Source organism: Miniopterus schreibersii, assembly GCF_964146895.1.
Source record: "Miniopterus schreibersii genome assembly, chromosome: 8".
In the NCBI taxonomy this organism is placed as follows: domain Eukaryota; kingdom Metazoa; phylum Chordata; class Mammalia; order Chiroptera; family Miniopteridae; genus Miniopterus; species Miniopterus schreibersii.
Window position 1 is genome coordinate 15,750,321 of NC_138109.1, and position 24,622 is coordinate 15,774,942.

Below are 24,622 nucleotides of genomic sequence, written 5' to 3' on the forward strand. Positions count from 1 at the left end.
ACACACACACACCTACCCCCTGGTAGAGACTTCTGTTTGAAGAAGATGATAGTAGTAGAATGGGCTAATAGGATGGTGCGGATGGCCTCTGATTGTTATGTGTGTTGTTTTTTCCTCATCAGACCAGTGTTTATTTGTTGGTAGTCAGAGTGACATTCTGTCAGATTGCAGCCTGTAGCCACAGCTTTCCTTTCATTCATTGCATAGAAAGATTAAATACTACATTTCACCTGACCATTTAAACATTTTATATATTTAAATTTTCATATTTAAGTTTCCTTTTATATCTTCTGTTTTTCTTCTTTGATCTTCCAAAATAATTTAAATGCTGTAAAACAGGTGGGTCTGGCTGCTTTCTTTTGTCCATTTTCCCACCAGAGTCTGTCTTTTCTCTTCAGTTTAGAAATCAATAATCAAAGGGTTTGAATAGCAAGAACCCATAAGAATTATTTCTTAAATAGCAAAAGAAAAAAGTGGCACCAAAGAAGACATTCTTGCTAGGATGAGAAGCTTAATTCTAAAGGTGTGCACTTATTTAGTTCTGGTTATAATCTTATCCTGTATCCAGGCAATGGCTTAATGTTGGTTACAATAAAGCCCATTTAGTTTTGCTTGAATATTTCTTTAGTACTCACTACATACCCTAACCCCAACCAAAAAGTGAAAAGGTGGATGGCTGATTGGATGAATGATTGATTCATTAAATCACTCAATAAATTTTTGTTGGCACACCACCCTAGCTGCCATGAACGACAACAAAAAATGAGTAAGACAGTTTCAGCTCTCAGAGAGGAGATTAAGAACCATTAATGCTAGGCAGAATGAATAAGTGTTTTTATACAGATAAAAATAGTTGTGTTGAATTTCATGCCGTGTCATTTAGCAGGACTTGTGCTTAACGAAATTATTAAAACAAAACTTGCTTTTATAACATCTGTATTTCCTTTTCTATATCTTTAAGGAGAGTTTTTTGTTTTATTGTTTTTGTCTTGTATCTAACAGGAGAATTTGGTGAACATGGGGAAATTGGAAAAACTAGGGCCTTCCTAACTGCCTTATGGAGTATAGATAGACAATACTTGGTGATGAAACATACTTGCACATTGCTAATAATAATCCCCCCAGTTGGGTAATGTGGGTTAAAGGTGTTGTAAACCTGTGCTTCAGTAATTTGGGTTTCCTGTGAAACACTGGGGCTGGAGTATTTTTATTGTAGATTTAGTTTGAGGAATAGTAGAAATGTCTCTGTCTCAATGGCCAACTTTTTATTTTATTTTAGACCTTTCATTTATTTTCTAAGAAATTTCTTTTCACTTTGATTTTGAGATAAGCATCCTTCTTGTTAATGATCACACTGGAAATATCAGGAGTAAGCTAAGAGAACAAATGTTTGCTTTTTTTTTAACATTGTCATTTTTGGCAATTTGCATAACTGCTCTGTGTCTGAATTTTACTTTTGTTAAAGTAGTACCTCCTAGAGTTTTTATAAGGTTAAAAATTAATGTCCCTATTTAAACACCTGGGAAGTATTGTGTGAAGCCAATGTATATTTAGGTCTATAGTGTAGTAGTTAGGAGTGGAGATTCATATCCAGATGACTTAGATATGAACCCTACCTTTGCTGTTTATTAGCTCTGAACTCCTTGGATAAGTTTACCCCTGTGTGACTCAGTTTCCTCATTAATTAAATAGGATAATAAATTATATCTTTCTTGTATGTTTGCCATAAGAATTAGATAAGTTAATACATGTAAAACACTTAGAATAATTCCTGGCATTACAATACATGTTAGCTGTTATTCATAGAGAATGGGGGGAAGGAATGCATGGGAAATTGAACTTAGTTTATTTTTTTCTAAGTTTTAGCTTTCTTTTTCTTTGTATCTGTTGTTAGAGATGTTTATATATAACAGATTAAATTATTTTGAATTTAGTATTTTATTTCTTTATGTTCTGATTTTTCTGATGGAAACTTTTATCACTTAGTGAAATGATCAGAAACCAAGAAACAGAAATGAAGGGAAGAAGAAACAGAGACCAGAAATCAGCTTTGAGAGATTAAAAACTAGTGGTACTACTTTAGTCCTTAAAGCATTTCTCCTAGAAACTAGAAGAAAAGCAGAGCTATTTTTAAAAAATAGGTTGTTATAAATCTAAAAGCAACTATAATTAAAAGATGGTGTTGCTGTTAAGCATCTATGGAAGTAAATTTATAATAACATATAACCCCTAGCTTGCAAGATAATCTCAGTTATGTTTGTCTTTTCCCCCCCTCTTTGTCATGAAGCTGTTCAGCGATTTATTATAGTATGTTGATTACCTACAGGCCTGACTCTTTTCCCAGCGTAAATATTCCATAACCAGGAAGAGCACCTTTAAGTTAAACTAATGAAAGGCCCTATTCTCCCTTTGCCTCCCTCCATTTTTTTCAAATATTTATTGAATATCTACTATGCACTGAGCAGTATGTTACTTGCTGAGGATATAAAGACAATTTCTGCTTTCAAAGAATGTAGGAGAGATAGATAATTATAATAATAAAAGTAAATATGTGATTGTAATAAAGGTGATATGTGCCTCTATGTAGAGGTATATTCAGGGTGACACTGGAGAACAGGAGTGGGGTGCCTAAGTCAGTTTTAAGTGTAGAAAAGTAGATGTTTAAACAAGACTTCCTGGAAGTGACACATAAACTGAGTTTTTATTTATTTATTATTATTATTTTTAATCCTCACCTGAGGGCATTTTTCCATTGCTTTTCAGAGAGAGTAGAAGAGGGAGAGGGGGAGAGAGAGCAACAAGTACTAAGACTATACACAGCAGGTATGGGAGAGTGGTGAGAAGAGACCAGACGGAAAGATAGGCATTGGGCCCAGTCTTGAAGGAGTTTTTGGTTAGATGTGAAGAACACTTAAATTTGTGGTGTTCTAAAGGTCACTGTGTCATCACTGTTGAGAATAGATTAGAAGGGGACAAAGCTGGAGACAGGTAGCAAGAAATTATTACTGCTCCAAACACACGCAGGAGGATGTGAAATTTGAAAGCTGTGTTCCACAAACAGCTCTGTCAGACCAGAGGATTTAGAAAACTGTTTAAAGAGATATGGAAGACTTTTTACCCCAAGTGAACAAATCCCAGAAGAATCACTGTAGCCCTTTAGCTTTTTTCTTTTTAAGTCAGTGCAACAAGCTGGTAGTCAGCTCCTCTTTGGATTTTAGGATAGGTGGTATTCTGAAGGCTTTTGGTTCCCGGGCCTGGAAACAAGGCGAGTATGGGTACAATGTTTAATAGCTAATTGGGCACTGTTTAATTTAGGGTTTTTTCAATAAAAGAAATTATTTTCAGGCTGGGAAAAAAATCAGATTTGCATCTTGAAGAGTGTGTGTGTGTGTGTGTGTGTGTGTGTGTGTGTGGTTTAATCCTCATCTGAGGATATTTTTTATTGATTTTAGAGAGAAGAGCGGGGAGAGAGAAACATCAATGTGAGAGAGAAACATCGATTGGTTGCCTCCCGTACGTGCCCTGACCAGGGATCAAACCCACAACCTTTTGGTGCACGGGCTTACACTCCAATAAAGTGAGCTACCCGGCCAGGGTGCATCTTAAAGGGTTTTATTTGGTGACTACATTTTTTCAGTCTCGGTAGCACAATGATGTGCTTTTCAGAAAAGTGAAACTAGGATTGAGCTAGTTGCTTTAGCATAGACAGGTGAGCAAAGGCACAGGTTGTCCATATTTTCTCTCACCTCACTAGATTGTTTTCCTAGAGTGTTAATGTGTTTCACTGTTACTTTTTAAAACAAGATTTAGAAGGGTATATATAATCCAAAACATAATTTCTCTTTGAACTTAGAAATTATATACATAAGTGTCGTCCCCCCCCCCCCCCCCCCCGTGCTTCATCTTCTAGGTGTGAAAGACTGAGGGTTTTGAGGGAAGGGAATGGTACAAAAGAGGTGGCTATTTCATACATGGAAAGCAAAAAATAAGGTGAATTTGAATTACTGGCTAGAGCAAAATCGATAGAAATACCCTTCATGTAGTCATCCTTGGTTCTTTTGCAGGGATTACTGTTGACTCATAGTGTAATCAGGTGTTCATTACTGAGAATTTTTATTTAGTAGAAGATGGTTATATTCTCCTGCACATATACCAGAAAGGAATGTGTAAGGAGATTCCTTGTTAGAAAGTTTTGAATAATGTTTACAAAGAGCTATCATCGGGCATTTATTGTATTCCCACTGGATATGTGGCTGAGTGTTGTTAATATTTATATTTCTTTCTCACTTACTTAATGTGAAATTAAGGGCCAGATGAGTCGAAAATTGTTATGAAAGAGGAGGAAGGAGAGAAGTGGCAGTGGCTAATAGTCATCTCTGAGTCACCAGCAGTGAATGCCACCTTACTGGAGAACATTACTTGATTTCTCACTGGTTAGTTTCGACACATCATTGATATCTCTGGTTCCTTAATAGAGGCCAATTAGGATTTAGTTTTTATGAATGTCTTGTGATTTTATAAAGTATGTTTTCCTTTAAGATTAAGACTGTTAATCACTTTTATTTTAACTACCTAAAATCTACCTTCAACTCATGAAAAAGTACAATTTGGAATAGGAAGTATATTATTAAACGGGTGGCCAGTAAGATGGGGGTTGTTCGATTGATAACAAATGGATATAATTCTCAGTCCATCTGTAAATTGAAATAAAAACCATTATTCTTCCTTAGACTTTAAGTTGTTATTAACAGTCAAAGACTTTAACTGAGTTGGTAGAAAAAGCAGTAATTCAGTTACTAAAGAAAGAGTATAAACAGCTCAGAAGTTTGAATGAAAGGAAACTTTTTAAAAAAAATTTTTTTTAAAATAAGGAAACTTTTTTTAACTCTCAAGGTTCCTTCAGGTATAGTAGTTGGTGCCATGGAAAACAGGTACCACATGCTGATGAAACGTGGAGTTGGTGCTTTGAAATATTTTGTTTTGTCATTACTGAAAGACTTCTGTGTGCTTTAAAACTCCTATAGGTTCAGCATGTCCAACAGAACTTTTGCAGTAATGGGAATGTTCTATATCTGCACTGTCCAGTGTGGCTATTGAGCACTTGACATGTGGCTAGCACAACTGAGAAACTGAATTGCACATTGTATTTAATATAAACATTAAATATTAATATGAATGTAAATAATCATATGTAGTTAGTGACCATAGTATTGGACAGTGTTGACCATAGTATTAAACATTTTAAATTGTTGAGAACTGAGCAGCATATTTGATAATCATGTCATTAAAATATAGTGTAATTAATACTTATTTTTAGTACATTTGGAAATGTCGCTTTTTATTTTGCATCAGTTAAAACTGAAGAAATGCCCTGACTGGTGTGGCTCTGTTGGTTGGGCACTATCCTGTGCACCAGAGGGTTGCTGGTTCGATTCCCTATCAGGGTACATGCCAGGGTTGCAGGTTTGATCCTCAGTGGAGGGCGTGCCAGAGGCTGCTGATCGATATTTGATGTTTCTCTCCCCCCCTGCCCTCTCTGTCCCTTGCTCTCTCTCTAAATATCAGTAAAAACAAATTTTTAAAAATATGTTTTTATTGATTTCAGAGAGAGAAAAGGAGAGGGAGAGAGAGATAGAAACATCAATGATGAGAGTCATTGATTGGCTGCCTCCTGCATGCCCACTACTGGGGATCAAGCCCGAAACCCCAGCATGTGCCCCAACCGGGAATCAAACTATGGTCTCCTGGTTCATGGGTTGACACTCACATTGAGAGATGCTGGCTGGGCAATAAAAAATATTTTTAAAAAAACAAATGAAGAAACCATAGTATTAGGAAGATGACAGAGAAAGTTAATTGAGGAGTTTGTTGTTTACTTCAGGTCTTTTTATATAGTCATCTTCCCAATAAGGCCCTTCTGCACACACAATTTATAATTCAGCATTCTCTCTATTTCTCTTTTCTGAATAATTTTTTCTATAGCACTTATCACCATCTAACATACTAGAAAGAAGGTAGACACCCCCCCCCCCCCCCCCCGCATTGTATTCACTGCTATGTCCTGGAACAATACCTGATACTTCAGAGGTGCTCAGGAAATATTGGTGGAATGAATAAATGAGACTTGTGGTTTCCTGATAATGACAATCCATTTCATTAAACATTAGTTAGCATCCTATGACAAGTATTAAGTTAGCTTAGTATGTACTATGGCCACTTCTCTTTTCCATAATAGAATATTTCTTGGAGCCATTATTTGAACCAGATCATTGAACTGATTAAATTGTTAGTTTGACTCTGCCATAGAATTTCAGAACCAGAGGGAGTTTGGCAGTAATTTGATTCAGCTGCCCAATCCCACATAGTGGTCTGAAGCTCAATCAATGTCATTTATATCTTACTCTCACCTCCCTTTTTCCCTCATCCACAACCTATAAATCTTTTTTGCTCAGTTATTTTTTTCATATCCTCCTATCTCCATTCAGCTAATTCTCACTTTCATCTAGGCCTACCTTTCCCACTTTACTGTACTCTAAGGAACTTCCCAAATCTTTAACCCAACCATAGAAAAACCCTTTTGTTTTTCTTAACTGAAACTTTCCTGTTTAATATAATTTTTTATAACTCTGTCCTCAGTTCTAGAAGCATCTCCTGACCTCTAGGGCATCTATAAGAACTTACTGTCTTTAAAACAAAAACTTAAGAGAAAGTAAAAAGGCAGTGCCAATTTCCTAGCCTAAGTTCTTTCATTCCATGGAGGTGAAAGCAGCCCTGCCTGCAGAATTTCAGTTTCTTTCTCCCATGAACACAGATGAACATATTGTAGGCTTGTAAACATATACAGTACTTCATGCCTGTCATACATGTATATAGCCACTGTCACATAAAGGCATATGAGAACCTCCCATTTTTCCTAAAGAACTGTGGTGTTTAAACTTACACTAATGTTGCCCTAGCCAGTTTTGCTCAGTGGTGAGAGCATCGGCTCACAGACTGAAGGGTCCCAGATTCGATTTTGACCAAGGGCATGTACCTCAGTTTCAGGCTCATCCCAGGCCCAGGTCCAGCCACGTGCAGGAGGCAATCAGTCAGTCAGTGTGTCTCACATCAATGTTCCTCTCTCTCTCTCAAAAGCAATGGGGGGGCGGGGGGAAGCAATGGGGAAAAATATCCTTGAGTGAGGATTAAAAAAATAATAAATAAATAAACAAATAAACTGGTGTTTAAACTTAAACATTTGGGAGGGGGGATTCATTTACATAAAGACTCTAAGTGGCCCTGGCTGGGTGGCTTTGTTGGTTGGAGCGTCGTCCGGTGCACTGAAAGGTTGTGGGTTCGATCCCCAGTCCGGACACATACAGAAGGCAACCAATCGATGTTTCTCTCACATCAATGTTATTTTCTCTCTCTTTCCCTTCCTTTCTCTCTAAAAATCAACAAAACATACGCTTGGATGAGGATTACAAAGAAAAAAAAGAATCTAAGTGGGATGAGAGGGAGCCAAGTGTATTAAGCACCTTCAGTCATTAGACTCTGTAGAGAGTCACTTATTTAATCCTCACGACAACTGTATGAATAATTATCTCTATTTTACAGATGTAGAAATTGAGGCTTATCTAAGTAATTTGTTCAGGGTCACTTAATCAGTAAGTGTGGAAAGCTGAAATTTTACGTAGTTACATGTGACTCCAAAGCCTCTTCTTTCTTCCATTGGCAAGCCATGTTGTCTGCTGGAAGTATTTGATATAGAATAGGAGACAGGTGTGTTTGTTTTTGCATCCAGTGAGCCAGCCACAGAAAGAAACCAGTGTTATTTGGGGTAAGTGGATGAGCATCTGGTGATGTTGCTTGCCCTGCATTAACCTTAACTTTCTCTGTTTCAGCCTATTCTTCAGGCTAATTCACATGAAGTACAAATGCTTTCTGCTGAGTATCTTGAGCCTAACAGTAGTGATTACATGAGGTTTTATGTAAATATTCACCTGACAAATTAGTCTCCTTTGAAAGCTACTACTTGCAAAGCAGTAAATTCTCAGAAACAATCATGAGCATGCCATTTCCCCCACAAAAGTGAGATCTCACAGCAATCTCAGGGTTGTTTGGGATGATGGATAGTCCATGGTCTCTACATTTCTTCCAGCTTCCATCTGTAGCACTTTTCATCTTAATTGTCTTTTCTTACTAGATTCTTTTTTTTTTTTTTTTTAATATATCTTTATTGATTTCAGAGAGAGGAAAGGAGAGGGAGATAGAAACATCAATGATGAGAAAGTCATTGATCAGCTGCAGCCTGCAACCCGGGCATGTGCCCTGACCGGGAATCAAACGCTGATCGCTTGGATCCTAGGTCGACGCTTTAACCACTGAGCCACGCCCGGCCGGGCGTTTTCTTACTAGATTGTTTTGAGTAAAGCTTAAAATTGAAGAATGCTGTTTCTTCCCTTCTACTCAAGGTTAATAAATACTTGCCGTGTTCCCACTGTGCATTAAGTCGTGCCAAAGGTTGAGGGTTTAAGGATAAATACATCATGGTCCCTGCCCAGGAGGTGTTTCTAGCCTATTAGAAAAGTCTGGCCCAGCCAGGTGTGGCTCAGCGGTTAAGCGTTGACCTGGGATCCAGGCTTTCAGGGTTCGATTCCCGGTCAGGGCACATGCCCGGGTTGCGGGCTCGATCAATGACTCTCTCATCATTGATGTTTCTGTCTCTCTCTCTCTCTCTCCCTCTCCTTTCCTCTCTCTGACATCAATAAAGATATATTTAAAAAAAAAAAAAAGTCTGAAGATCACTGTAATTCAGGGTGCACAGTGTACAGTACAATCAGTCATGACCAGTGCTTTACCTCTCCAGTCTTATCTCTTGGTGCTTGTTCCTTCTTCTCACCTCTATCATCCCTTCTATTATTGACTCTTTCAGTTTAGATCTCACTTCTTTCAAGATATTTTCTCTGACCTCTCAGGACAAAGTTAGATGCCCACACCCCAACAATATGTGTTTGCATAGTACCTAAGTACTCACCATGTTCTATTGTAGATCCTGTTTACTTGGACTATAAGCATGTAAGGGCAAACACTGTTGTTTTTAGCACCAACACTTTGCTGGGCTCATAACCAGTGATTAGTAAATTTTTATTGGAATTCTGCTTGAGTGACTAAGGAAGGGTTTATTATAATGGAAGTGACATTTGAGCCAGTCCTTAAAGGATGGGTAGGAGTTTCCTACATGGACCTGGGAAAGAAATTTCAGGCCAAGGGAACAATTTATACAAATAGATGAGACCATGAAGAGTTTACAAGTGACTAGTCTAATTTCCACATGGATTTTAGACACAGGTTATTAGTTATAGGATATCTCCTATAGCTATCCAGAGTCAGCTAGATTAGAGAGTTAGGTCATGGGGTAAAGAATAGGAAATTGCTCCTTCCCCAATTATAAATCCAGAAGTTGAAAATTAGTCTTTTATTTGAATATGTATCTGTGTGACCTAATAATAATTTCTGGTGGTCAACTTTTTCTAGAGGAAAGTCACTTTTCCTAACCTTCCACTAGAGCTCACCTTCTTGAGACATCTCAGGCCATAAGAGAGTAGTATGCTGAATTAAGCTGAGGGAGATGTGATTAAAATAACTAAAAGCTTAATCTTCTAGGTAATCCAATTTATATTGGTACTTTAGCATAAAGCACATTTAAATAAAAGTGTTATACTCTCCTGATTGATCTTGTAAACTGTTTACTGAAAATATAAAGCATGTTTTCATGTTAGTGTATGATATGATGTGCTTGACCACAGAAAGTTTTGGAGTTGTAAACGTCGCTAAAGGTTCTGAGTGCTCAGTTCTTCATAGGTTACATGCAGTGTTTACAAATAGTTCTTTAATAAAACCAGGGCTTCAAGTGCTGTCTAAATCTAAGCTATAGTTTACATTCCTTTACCTGTTAACCTTTATTTTTATAAGGCCTTGCTTGCTCTTTCCCTAAATAAAATAGGAAGAGATTCATAAATTTTTATCTGTTATCTCTCCCATTCTCTCTTTTTTTTTTTTTAAATATATCTTTATTGATTTCAGAGAGAGGAAGGGAGAGGGAGAGAGAGAGAGAAACATCAATGATGAGAGTCATTGATCGGCTGCCTCCTGCAGTCCCCCGACTGGGGATCGAACCCCCAACCCGGGCATGTGCCCTCACCGGGAATCGAACCCCTATCACCTGGATCCTAGGTCGACACTCAACCGCTGAGCCATGCCCAGCCAGGCTCCCATTCTCTTTTTAAAGAGAGCATCTTTTATTAGGTGACAAGAATAGTTGTGTACTTCTTATGAAGTTAAAATGAGACTTCCCTTTGCATTTCTAAAATATAATGCATAGAAAACTAGAATGAATTCAAGGCTTTGATCGTTAAATTTTATTTTTAAATTTTTTTTTTTTTTGATCGTTAAATTTTAAAGCCATCAGTGGGCCAGTATCTTCCTCTCTCTCTGCTTGCCTGCTTTTCCCTATTGGCACAAAGTAAATATTATTAGTCAAGGAACATTTTTTGGCTTGGTACATAGGCAACAGACTTTTTGAGAGATTTCTCATTGCAGAATATGGACTTCCTGGGGAAAGGAATACATCTTAAGGAAGTAAATATTTCCTTGACTGTTTATACAAAAGCTGAAGTGAGTCCTGGATTTAGAATCAAGAGACTTGGGTTTTAGCCCTGGCTCTAAGCAAGGCATTTAACCTATCAGCTTTCTTCTTCTGTAATGATCACTAAGAATCTTGTCATTCTTTTATCTTTAAGTTTTACTGCCACCTTCTCAGTAACCTAAAATCAGCCTTGAGCCAATCCAAGATGGACATTTAAATTTGGCAGGTGGTAAAAAGCAGCTATATACCAGGTTCCATAAATCTATCTGTTCTACTCTTGTTGGCCCTGTCAATATAGATTCTACAGTGCTGTTTCTGGGTGGGTGGGTGGGGTGTGTGTGTGTGTGTGTGTGTGTGTGTGTGTGTGTGTGTGTAATATGCCTGATTTAAACTTACTGATGGTAATATCTTTGTCTGGACTGTTCGATCTGCTTGATGTTTCTGTATACCAACCCTGATTGTGTTTATACTTCCTCCTTGGCCTGCATCTTCCAATTTGCTCTTTGGATTCATGATACAAAAATGTCATCTTCTTCCGTTTCTGACTAACCTCTTTGTAATGACTAAGTTTTTTGTCATGTATCATTATCTGGCTGCTCTTGACCTGGCCTCTCCTTTCTTGTTTGTGTTTTCTTTTCTTTTGTTTTGTTTTCTGTAAGAACTGTGACCATTATTGCTAGCAATTGAGAGCTTCTTATGTGCCGGGCACATTATAAAGGGCTTTTTAAATATTCATGTCATTTCATCCCTACAGCTGCCCCGTACAGTTTAGTATTGTATTGTCCATTTACAGATTAGAGCCCGGCTGGGCGTGGCTCAGCGGTTGAGCATCGACCTAGGATCCAGGCCATTGGGGTTCGATTCCCAGTCAGGGCACATGCCCGGTTGCAGGCTTGATCAATGACTCTCATCATTGATGTTTCTATCTCTCTTTTTCCCTCTCCTTTCCTCTCTCTGTAATCAATAAAGATTTTTTTTTTTAAGTGTTTAAAAAAAAAAAAATTAGAAAACCGAGGCTCAGGTAAGTGAAATAACTTGCCTAGTGTTACCACCGAGTGATAGATCTGAAATTAAATTTTCATTTGCCTCCAAAGCTCATCCTCTTAAGCAGTATGCTGTATTATCTTCATGTTGATGGTGGTGATGATAACTGTCATATGTTGAATATCTATTGGGTGTTGGGCAATTCATTTGCCACCTTTTGCCTCCCCTATTTTACAGAAGTGGGAACTGCTATTGTCTATGTTCCACTTTTAGGCTAATAAATATAAGTGCCAGGGTTCAAAGGTATTGGACATTCTTACATTGGAACATTCTTTCGATGTATTTTTCCTTTTACTCTGTTTCCTATATTAATGGTCAATATCATCATGTTTTTCTGACTACTAACAGTATTAACAACTAAATGTTGCCTGAGTATTTCTACACTTTTTTTCTTACTGATTCCTTAGCATTGTTGTTTTCTTATTTGTTACCTTTGCTGTTTTTTTTCTCTGTATCAAAGCAGATAATGGGGGGAAAGGAGAATGTGCTAGGAAAGGCAAAAGAAAAGTCCAGCTACTAGAAATCTTTCTGTGATCTCAGTTTGGAGAACAAAGAGTTAAACTAAAAGCTCTGTGTTGTGGGTAGCTGTCATTTGTTGAAGGAATACTAGGGCTTCAGCACTTAAAAACTTGGTGATGTAAAACATGGGATTTGACCTCACTAGCTTTAGTTTCCTTTTCTGATAATAAGGTAAATAATATATTCTTCACAACACATGGTTAGTTGTGGTGATGGTTAAGTGAAATAACCAGTGTAAAACTCCTTAATATAATCCTCAAATTGTTAGTTCCCCATTTTACCTTCAAGTGTTAGTGAAATAATCCAGAGCATGTGGCCAGACACTGGTAAGTTTGTGTTATGTGTGTGTTTTTTTACATTTCGAAAATTTAGTGTAAGCATACACAGGCATGTGTATAAATAAAAATTCATCAAGTTGCAGTCTTAATGTTGATGGATTTGCCTATATGTAAGTTAGTTATCTCTCAATGAAAATGAAAAATCAGTATGCAGGGTAGACTTTGGTTGCTGCATGTGGTTAGCTGATATTTCCATGTATTATACCCAACATGTGGGACTACTTCCTTGTATTCCTCAAGATCAAATATGGTTATTGAGCTTTAGCAAAAAGAGAAATATTGTATAATACCTTCCAAATATTTATTTCAAGTTTATTATCTTAGTAGTCAAAATTTTCAGAAATATTTCTTTTTATTTTTAGAAAAGTCATACTCAATCCTAAAATAATGTTCCTAATGTTATTAATTGCAAGTATGTAGATCTCATCCTGCTTTGGGTATGCCACTCAGAGGTAGGACATACAATTTTAGAGCAAGCAGGGAAATGTGAGAATAGTCTGATACTTTTTAGGCAAGCCTATATCTAAAACATACCTTTGAATGGATGTCTGCTTCCATTAGCCTGCTACGCAAAACACTGATGGTTTTTTGTGTGATTACATTTACAAGTTCTTCTTTGGTAGACTCTTGAGCAAGCTCCCTTTCTTTTATGTCTAAAGCCTGGAGAGCAGGAACCAAGCTCAATATCAGGAAAAGTAGGTGTGGACTCTTAGGGCTGTGCCGCTCAGCAGCTAGAATGTGGTTGGCAGTCTCCTCCCCTTCCTGCACTTCTGCTCTTCACAGTGTGCACCCTGGAATGACAGGCATTCCTGTGTGAAGAGAGCCAGCGTGAAGACGCACTTATAAGAACCTCAAGTGCCCGGGCCGGGATACAGGGAAAGAGAAACTCCGGCAGATTGACCTCATGCCATTTCCTGATGTTTGGCAGTGACACTGAGAGAGGAATGCGCGTCCCCTCCTTATGTGGATTTATCTTTTAAGAAAAGTTCGCTTTGGTCCGGGACAGTTTGTTGTCGTGAGATACATCAGACAATATAATCATGGGGCAAGCTGATGTCTCCAGACCGGTAAATCCAGATGCAATTGGTGAGTAATAAAAGGCAAAGAAATAAAATCTTGACAGACAAGGCAGATCTACAGGTGAAGTTGAATATTTTACAGGGATTTAAATGTAAGGATTTTGATGTTTATAACTTTGGGACGTTTATAACTTTGTGAAGAACAAATGAAAGCATGCCAGTTATTTTTCACTTAGTTGTATTAATCTACCACACATAGTTTTGTTTTACTTGGTCCCTTTGGAGTTTTTTTATATAATATTGCTAGGAAACCATCTGTTAATTTCTTAATCTTTGCAGAAGTGCTACAGAAACTCATATTTAGAATCCAGTGGTGTTTTGCTAGTATTTTTCAGGGCTTTGGCATTTGATAGATGTATGTGGTGTAGAACTAGAACTGTTGACTTCTATAAACAGGACCTTTTTAAAGAATTGACTTAATTTTTAGACTCAGTTATACAATTTCCAAGTAAGTCTCAGGCTTTTTCCATTGTGCTGGTGTTTCCATTTCTCATGAGGCAACACTTTGGTATAAATATTTCTGAAGTCAGAGCTTTACATTTGAAGTGTTATTATCGCAGAGATAGCTAGAGATCAGGCTGATTATTGTTAAGGGTAGCTCAGAGTTTCAAAGCTTTTAAGTGAAGTAGAAGTCCATTGTTACTGAAGACTCATTTTCCCAAACTTCTGGTGTTTTATATAAGGTGAAGATGGAAAGGTGAGAAAAATAGTTTTAAACGGATGTTCCTTAAAGGGTTGTTAAATATAAGCAAAGTGGGGAAAATACTGTGAATCATTTCTTGACAATCTATTTTTAAAAAAGATTTATACCTTCTCTTTGAATTAGAAAGCAAGAGAAAACATGTTCAGTCCTAGGCTGCTTTTTTTTTCAGAAATGAAAACTGTTGGTGACTATAAAGAAAAGTATAAAAGTGTGGGAACACAGGTAACACTCCCAAATGTCTCATGATTTCGTGTGATTTAGTTTCTAAAGATATGTTTTCTCCTGAGAACTTGTTAGATGAAATTCCTACAAAGTGTTTTTCATGTTTTAATGAACCTGAGGCACATGGATTGCAAAGTGAGTCATTGAGCAATAGATTTTTAACATCGAAGTCAGGACTTGACTCACTTTACCTTCCTTGATCACCAGAGCTGGGTCCGTATCAATTCACTAACTCACTTTGGGGAAAAAAAAGTTTTATAAATGAAAAAAAGGTGTAGAGAAAAATATAAAGCTCCCTCTGGGGCCACTACCTAACTTTAGAAATGAAATTTAAAACAGAGCTATGTCCCACCCCACCTTAGCCCTTTCTCTGTGTCCACATTCCCTTATGATGACATTTTGAGTCTTTGCTCTCAGAGATAACCACTCTCCAGAATTTGGTAACATTAATTTTGGACCACTAAATTCTCCTGTGATTTCTACTTCAAAGATTAGTTTTTTATTAACAAGTATATTAAAGACCTAAATAGTGCTAGGCATTTATCTGTAAGGTAGAAATGAGAGGTCTTTGAAAAGCAAGAAATGGGTAAGCAGGTATAACTTAATGATGGGTGCTGATATTTATGAAGAATGCCCATCTAACATCTATATACTATATAAAAAAATTCATCTGAGTAGACAAAGTTTGATATTTCTTATGCTACTAAAGAAAAGTGAGAATAAAATTAATCAGTATCTCTAATAAGAGACCTATACAGAAGAAATAGAAATCACTCAGGTACGTAACTAAAATTTTTATGTTCTCTCTAGATTTAATTTGGGGATCTTATTTCCTATTACATAGATAATTTCTAGGTGACTATATACTGTTTTAATGGGCAGACTCTGTTTATATTATTTGTAATTCAGTATATATTCTATTCGAGCAAATCAGGCCTGGGTCATAAAGGCTTAACATTGACAGCTTTGGTGACTTATACCATTGTTTTAAAGGCTTTTACCAAACATAACAATTTTTAATGAAATTAAAAAAGCATTTCAATGGGTAAGGTTTCCAAAAAGTCTTACCAGATTCTTTGGAAGGATATATATCCAAAGTAAATTAAGACAGAAATAATTTGTTTATGGTTCTAGGCCTATAATATAGTAGTAAGCTTTGAGCTTTAAAATTGATGGTACTAGTTTTGGGCAAGCCAAGTGATGTAAAATAAGTTACTGAATATATTGAATTGATTTATTATGTTCAAGGCAATGTGAATGTTATAGTAGGCCCTGTAAAGGTATAACTCATGTCTATATCCTTAAGAAATTTGCTTTCTAGTTGAGAATTTTAAATATTAAAAGAAAATTTTAAAATATTTATAAATTTTTTTGAGATAAGACATATTTCTTTTTCTACGTTAATTGACTCCCTTGACTTACGATGGACGTCCAGAGCTGTTAACCAAGAAGAGTCTGCTTTCAAACAAATAACCTTTGTCTGAGACTCATAGCAAATTTATAAGCTGTTATAAATTTGATCCTATGGTAAAAACTCTAGTTTTTACCATAGGATCTTTCTAACAACTGGTGAACTAATTGAGTATTGGACTGCTGAGTAGGAATTTATGCTGCAGTGTAATAAGTATCCTCAGCAGTTCATATTTTAAAAATTATCCTTAAGTGAAATATGTCCATAGGAGAAAGTCTGTAGATTTACTCAAATAAAATTTTCAAATAATACTTTGTATTTCTTGATCAACATAAAAGCTGTTTCTGTGTTTACTGGAATTCTTTACTTTGCATCATATTAAAACAACCAGCTAATTAATTAGCACATGTCCTTAAATTAGGCAGAAGACCAAAGAATTTAATAAGCTCTCCCCAACCATTTAGTCTGGAATTTTCCTTCTCTTTGCCTTTCCATTTCCTGTCTCTAGTTTTTTTCTTTTCTTCTTTTTTGACTCTTCACATTCCTTTTATTCATTCATTAGCCTCTTTTTTCTACTTTTCTTCTACATAGGAATTTATTGTTTTAAAGGATATTGTATTGTAACATTTCCTCTTACCTGTATTCCTTTTTCCATTGTCACTTGATTCATTTTGCTCTGAAATCTCTATATGATAATGGGAGTAGTTCTAGGAATGATGATTTAGAAATATTTTGTAATTTGGAGACAAAATTAGTAAGGAGATTGCTGGATGAACAAAATTTAATGTAGTTATATAACATTAACATAGGAATAAATAATAGATGGGTTAATTGAAAATAAACTTCATAGGACTTTAAAGACAAACACTTGGCATTATTTAGTAATCGGAATTATCAGAGACATTTCTCATACCTATCTAGGTCTAACAGTAAATGCTTTTTTTCTGAGAAAGAAGGAGCAGGTGTACTTTGTGCATGAAATCCAGGAATGAGGAGGAATCGATAATATAAGAGTCTGTGGCGGACTCCTTATAGGATTTTCTGTTTTCAAAAGTGGAATACCAGTCAGAAATTATTGTCCCCTCTTTCTGCTCCATTGGATTTTCTGAATAACCTACTGTCACAACACTGTATCCCTCTTTCTACTTGCAAGTAAACTTTAGAAAGTTTAAGTTTTGGGTTTTTTTTTTAATGAAAGAATATATTATGTTCTGGCACCTCACTATAAAAACTTACTTTCACCCTGGCCAATGTGGCTCAGTTGGTTGGAGTGTCATCCTGTACACCAGAAGGTGACGGACTCTATTCCCAGTCAGGGCACATACCCAGGTTGTGGCTTCAATCCCCAGTTGGGGCATGTGCAGGAGGCAACTTATCGATGTTTCTCTCTTACATTGATGTTTCTCCTTCTCCCTTCCTTATTCTCTAAAATCAATTTAAAAAGAAAAACAAAACACTTAATCTTTAACTTGGAATTTTTATTTAAAAAGTGTATATATCAAGTTGCCAAGGGTGAAGCAGCATTACTTCTTGATGCAGTCATAGCCAGAAAACTATATTTTCCCAGAGTTTGAATCTCAGACCTAATTCTACCTGCAAGTACATTACATAGAGAGACCTTTTCCCTAACTATCAACTCTTTTTATTTCCCAAAGGTCAGAACTGTGTATGCAGTACTTCCAAGGAAGGTTATGGGCCTGTACTAGACAAAGCCTGCTTTGTTCATTAGTGACAGCTTTTGCTTTCTGTAATTATGTTGAAGTTTTCTAAAAGTTCTTTAAATCCAATAATTTTTTTTAGAAGGCAAAAAGGAGTAAGTATAATAGTGTAAGTACTGTAAATTAATGTTCTCCATTTATAAAGTTCTGATGCTCTTAAAATGCCTGTATAAAAGCAAGCTCTGTTACAAGCTAGATAGGCATTAAAGATAAATAAACAGACAAAACCATTAGATTATAAATAGAATGAAACACAAAATATGTAAGTCAAGTCATTATACTGTACACCTTAAACTTAAATAAAGGTAATTGGCACCTCTTAATAATGGAGTGTGTATTTTATTGCACAAAACTATAGATTTTTAAATTTTGGACACATAACTGATTATAATATAAGTTTCATGGGTAAAATGCGACTTTATACACTTTAAATCTAGATATTTTTTAAAACCCAATAAGGTGTAAGAAATAGAGGTAGAACTAAAACCCAGTAATTTTGTTGCTTATTACCAAACCTAGTGAAAGGGAGAGGGTAGTGAAGGCTATGTTGAAAAGTAAGTTTTCTTTTTTTAAAAAAAACACACATATCTTTATTTATTTCAGAGAGAGGAAAGGAGGGGGAGAGAGAGAGAGAGAAACATCAATGATGAGAGAGTCATTGATCGGCTGCCTAGCTCACAACCCGGGCATGTGCCCTGACTGGGAATCAAACCCTGATCTTCTGGATCCTAGGTTGATGCTCAACCACTGAGCCACGCCCAGCCGGGTGAAAACTAAGTTTTCTATTGACTCCAATTGCCTTTACCTTACTTTGCCTTCCAACATGGATGATTAAAATTGGTTGTAGTACAGATTCTAAAATGAACACTATCTTTGACCTAGGGCTTATTGTTGAGCCCTGTTTTATCCCTTATTTCTAGGAGGCAATGTAGATATAGTAATGTATCTAGCGCAAATAATTAATGAAAACTTTATGTGAAGATGAAAAATGCTAAGTAAATTTTAATACTATACATTTATTTAAAAAACACCTCAGAAATTCACCTGGAACAACTAAACTTGAACTAAAAAACTTGAAGTAAATGTTGGCCAGAGCCCTAGCCATTTGGCTCAGTGGTTAGAGCGTTGGTCCACGGACTGAAGGGTCCCAGGTTTGATTCAGACCAAGGACACCTACCTCGGTTGCAGGCTCGATCCCCAGCCCTGGTCAGGGCCCATGTGGGAAGCAACCAGTCGATGTGTCACTCTCACACCCATGTACCTCTCTCTCTCTCCCTCTCTTCCCCCTCTCCCCGCTCTCCCCCTCTTCCCCTCTACCCCTTTCCCCCTCCTTCCCCCCCTTCCCCTCCCCCCTCCCCCTTCCACTCTCTTTGAGAAGCAATGGAAAAAATATCCCAGGCCCAGGTCAGGGCATGTGCAGGAGGCAACCAGTTGATGGGTCTCTCTCACATCGATGTTTCTCTCTCTCCTTTCCACTCTCTCTGAAAAGCAATGAAAAAAATATCCTTGGCTGAGGATTAAAAAAAAAATGCTGGCCAGAAAACCTGGGGGTTGAAAAAAGAAACTACTAAAACTGCATAATACATGACATAAGAAACCATCCTGTGAAATGTGAGGTGCTACAACTTGAATGAGTAGTTTAAATGCCAGGGCATAGTTTCAGGGTACTACTCAAACCGGGAAATTCTAAACTCTAATTTGATTAGTTATCTTCCTCTCCCAGCCTCCACCCCCTCCAGAAAACATCAAGACCTCCAACTCTGTGACTTGCTTTTCTAGTGGCCTATAGCTGCATGACTCAAAGAAAAAGGTGTTTTCTTTGGAACACACAATCATAAAACTAAAGCCAGCATCCTACACTCCGCTTCCCGTCAAACAAAGGGAAACTCGGAGGGAAACTATGTTGTGTTGGCTCTCACGGAAAGTTACAGGGCCATAAGGCCATTTTAAATTTCATAGCTAGTTTAAACAGAAACAATGGAATATCCAAATGTGACTCCAAGCCTGTATTTCATGTCAAATTGGATATGGGAAGGAGATGGTCATAAAATCAGAATTGTTTAGAACAAATGGTTGATGTACAAATTTGCTTATGAACAGTTTCAGACTCACCTCTTACTGCCCTTTATTTATGAGGCTAGAACAAATCCAAGGTAAAAAGAGGGATGATTTCTAGGTACTTGAGTATACTTTTTGTTGTATAATTTATTTGTTAGTTTCTCTTTCTTTCTATTACAGTTTTCTAAGTGATGGAATTGAATTTTCTTCCTGTCAGACAAAAATTTATAGTCAGAAACCTGAACTAGTGTACCAGTTTTAATGGATCCAAGAATGCTCCAGAGATTAGTAACTTCAGTTAGATTAGTCAGCCACTGCTCTCAAGGATTTATGCATACTTAAAACCCTTCACTCTATAGCTGGAAAGTTTACACCTAGTGAATTTAGATCACCTTTAAATTTGGTTTCTAACTCCTTTAGCACAAGATTGTATTCATGGTAAAAAAAAAAAAGGGTGGTATATGTAAAGAATTCAGGACTAGAAAGTATTGTTTGGTTAACCCATATCTACTCACTTTAACACGGGTCACTACTCCACATACCAAAGAAATATATCCTTGAGTGGTTTAATTTGCTTACTATTTCAGACTATGATTTTCATGTGGGAAATCATTTATTTTTATAGGAGCCTAATGTGTAGAAAGAATTGTTTTCTTTTGTATATTTATGTATATGCTGGACTTCATTTATTAACTGTGATGGTTTGAAAGCTCCCACCTCCCATTGTAAAAAGCAGATTTGTTTTTTTCCATTACAAAGGCCATACATGTTTATTGTAAAAAAATATATAGGAAGCTAGAAAAGAGAAACACAAGTCTCTTATAATCCTATCACAATATATTTACATTTTGGTTTAGTTCTTTCATTGTTCTTTGTAACATATTTTAGCATAGTTTAAATAATGTGATATATAATTTACGTATATATTTATATTCTACTTTTAACCTAGAATTATTTCTCTAGAAACCATTTTAATGATTATATATGGTTTTATATAAATTTTTTAGTTTATTCATATACCTATTGTTGTACATTCAAACTCATTCCCAATGATTTACCACCCTAAATAACAACTATCAGAAATAACATCTTGCCCTGCTGGGCGTGGCTCAGTGGTTGAGCATCGACCTAGGATCCAGGAGATCGGGGTTCGATTCCCCGGTCAGGGCACATGCCCCAGTTGCGGGCTAGGCAGCCGATCAGTGACTCTCTCATCATTGATGTCTTTCTCTCTCTCTCCCTCTTCCTTTCCTCTCTCTGAAATCAATAAAGATATGTTTAAAAAAAAAAAAAGAAAGAAAGAACATCTTTGGGAATCTTTTATTAGAGAAAATAATCTTAATTTATATAGAGTTAGAATTAAAATTTGAAAAATTATGTGCATGGCCCTAGCCACTATTATAGTTATAAATAATACCTAGTTATATAACAAAATAATATATGCCCAAATGGAATTTGATAGTGGGAGACCAATACCTGTTTCATAGACTCTTCAAAGTTGGATTTGGGCAGACTGCTGAATAGGTCTTTCCAATGAATTTTACCGTTAGTCTATTTTCAATCTGCTACCTCCCCTTCTTGAAAATACTCTTGGACTTAAATAGGGAAGGCTTGACTGGCTGCCTCGCCACTGTCATTTAATTACTTGAAGATCCCACCTTTCCTATGTAGGACATTTGATGGAATCAAGTTTTTGTGATTTCCCTCTGGTGTCAACATAATGGATCTGGGGTGAAAAGAGAAGATGATTTACTTCTTTCACTTTCCATTGGAATGATTAATCTACTTCCTTTTTCTTTATTATTTTTTTCTGATATCTTTTATGCATGAGAACACTCCCTTGATTCAGAATTTATTTCTTTCAGGATGCACCTACCTAAGTGAAGAATGTGTGGGAAGAATTTTATCAACACTTTATTTTAATCAGTTATAGGTGTTGCTCTTGAATAATGGCTAAAAGTTGAGTTTCCAGAGCACTCCCAGACTAGTCTCCACCAAAAATGCCTAATAGTATGACTTCAGAGTTCTCTCCCACGTATGTTATCAACAACAAAGATGTGAATCCCATTTATATCACTTATGCTATGTGCAAATAGAAAGCATCCAAAGAATGAAACATACAAAGAAAAGCAGTCCAACGGGGAGAACAGCCAATCAAATGACATTTATAAAGTGCTGAAATTAAATAAACAAAAAAACTCAACTCCCAACTGAAAATACTATACCCAGTACAAATATCCTTCAAAAATCATGAACTAAAGTTATCCTAGTTAGAAACACAGAATTGCAGAAAGAGATGAAGAGTACTTGAAAAAGCAAGTATGTAGGAAATATAAAATAATATTGTTTGTTAAAACAACAACAATAATGTTTTCTGTGTTTTATTGTTATGTGTATGTAGAAACACATGACAATAACACAAAGAGCAAATAGAATTGAAATGTTGTAAAATTTTTGCATTGCTCCTTAAATAGTAAATGTACTAACTTAATGTAGATTGTAATATGTCAAGAATGAATAGGTTCTGGCTGGGTAGATCAGTTTGTTAGAGCATTGTCTCAATGTACTAAGGTTGTGAGTTTGATCCCAGTCAGGGAACATACAAAAAGCAACCAATGAATGCATAAATAAGTGGAACAACAAGTCAGTGTTTCTCTCTGTTTCTCTCTGTCCCCTTCTCTCCCCCTTCTTCTCTCTCAAACCAATAAATAAAAAAGAATACACAGAATGAGACAAATAGACAATAAAGAACAAAATGGTAGACCTAAGCCCAACTGTGTCAGTAAAAACATTACTATAAATGGACTAAACTCTCTAAAAGACGATTGTCAAGCTAAATAGAAAAACAAAATAAAGGCAAAAGTGTTAATAGAGTGATATGGGGCATTTCATGTTAAAAGTATCAAAGTATCAATTCAACAGGAAGATATAACTCTAAATTTGTATATATCTAATAACAGCTCTGAAGTATATCAAGCAAAGATTAATAGCACTAAAAAGAGAAAGAGACAAATCCACTTTCATTGGTAGAGATGTTCACATACCTCTCTCAGTAACTGGTAGAACAAACTGACTACAAATCAGAAAGGATGTTAATGATTTATACAATATGATTACCCAACTCGACCTAATTGGCATGTATAGAACACTACAATCAATAATTGCTCAATACACTTTCTTTCCAAGTGTACATGGAACATATTGTATTATAAATCTGGAAAAAAATAACTGCAGACTTTTAATATTTTTTTAATATGTTTATTGATTTTTAGAGAGAGAGGAAGGGAGCGGGGAGAGAAAGAGAAATATCAGTTGGCTGCCTCCACGCCCCCTACCGGAGATCAAGCCCAAAACCTGGTCATGTGCCCTGACCGGAAATCAAAACAGCAACTTTCGGTTCACAGGACGACGCCCAACCAACTGAGCCACATTGGCCAGGGCTATATTGTTTATTTTTAATTTAAACTATATCTGAAACTAAGAAACACAGGGAAATCCTCACAATTCTTCTGTAGGAATACTATTTTGAGTAAGAAACACTGGAATGATGCCATGATTTTCTAGTTCATTTTTCTTCAACAAAGTATTAGGTGACAGGCATACATAGAATGTCTGTCTCTGTCTCTTTTAACATGGATCAGGTTTCCAGATAATAATCTGGGATTGGGTTTAATAAACCTGCCTGATCATAAGAATCACCTGTGAAGATTTTTAAAAACAGGTTCCTAGGTCCCACCTCCCAGTGATTCTGTATTTTGAAAGGGCAACTGGGCTGATTCCAAAGTATTTGAACAGATTTTGGAGTCACTAAAATAATGTTCTGTTTGTCATATGGAGAGGAGGGAATGGAGGGGGAAGAATATGAGAATATAAGAATATGAATGAATACATTTGGGCTAATATCTAGGTCAGGGCTGGGTGTGGCTGAACTCCACTGCATGAGGCAAGAGGCATATCCACTTCTAAAAGTTTTATAAACATGAAAATGAAACACATTTGCATAAAGCATCAAAGAAAAAACTGCTCTTTTTGCTGACTGCATTCAGTGAGTTTCTTCACATAAAAAAAAGGAGGGCTCTTAGCAATAGATGTGATAGCGGACACGTCCATTTTTTGTCGTAAGTTGGTATTTTCCGCACATGCTGTACTTTTTTATATAAACAGAACTTGTTTTTAGTTCATATGCTAGCGGGCATTGATATATTTGAAAGGATATCATGATTTTGTTATTTTGAATATGTAAGAGAAAGGGGACACAAATATATTCAATATAATGAATTAAAGGGGATTGAACTAAGTTCTACTTTAGAAAATGATTAGATATCTGAGAAGATAGTGGAAGCATGCTAGGTTGTCTGTATTACACTTAAGGACTTTACAGACGGACTTCTCTGTGAAGATGTTACCATCTAACATTCATAAAGGTTTAGTGGCTTTTTTTCTTTGTAAAGGTATCACATACTACTAATAACCTGTTTTTTCATATTGTTATTCTGTGGTTTTGTTTTGGGTTTTTTGTTGTTGTTGTTTTTAAAATCTACCCCATTACTCTAGCCCTGCTGGGCGTGGCTCAGTGATTGAGCATCGACCTAGGATCCAGGCAATCGGGGTTCTATTCCTGGTTAGGGCACATGCCCAGGTTGTGGGTTCAGTCAATGACTCTCTCATCATTGATGTTTCTATCTCTCTCTCCCTCTCCTTTCCGCTCTCTGAAATCAATAAAGACATATTTTTAAAAATAAATAAATTAAAATAAAATCTACCCCATTACTCTTAACCAAACAAGCATTTTCTTATGTGTCTTTTAGAATGGAGTGAAATTTACTCAGTGGATGGGTTAGCAGGACATTTAAAGTTTTAGTCCTTTCTTGCCTCTTCAAGTAAGGCTACCATTTGAGAATGA

At 36.3% G+C, this 24,622-nt stretch overlaps 1 protein-coding gene across 5 annotated transcripts in view; it reads left to right on the plus strand.

The window, feature by feature from the left end:
- Positions 1–24,622, plus strand: part of PHACTR4 (phosphatase and actin regulator 4) — a 73,657-nt gene that overhangs the window by 21,014 nt on the left and 28,021 nt on the right. Inside the window, exon 3 of one of the 5 annotated variants that reach the window (XM_081145390.1) lies at positions 13,312–13,614. The exons of 3 other annotated variants lie outside the window; for them this stretch is intronic. In XM_081145390.1, the coding sequence (XP_081001516.1) occupies positions 13,569–13,614 (46 nt within the window). In that variant the 5' untranslated portion in view covers positions 13,312–13,568. Of the gene's footprint in view, positions 1–13,311; positions 13,615–24,622 lie in introns of those variants that run through there. One more of the 5 variants, XM_081145389.1, reaches the window with a different exon arrangement.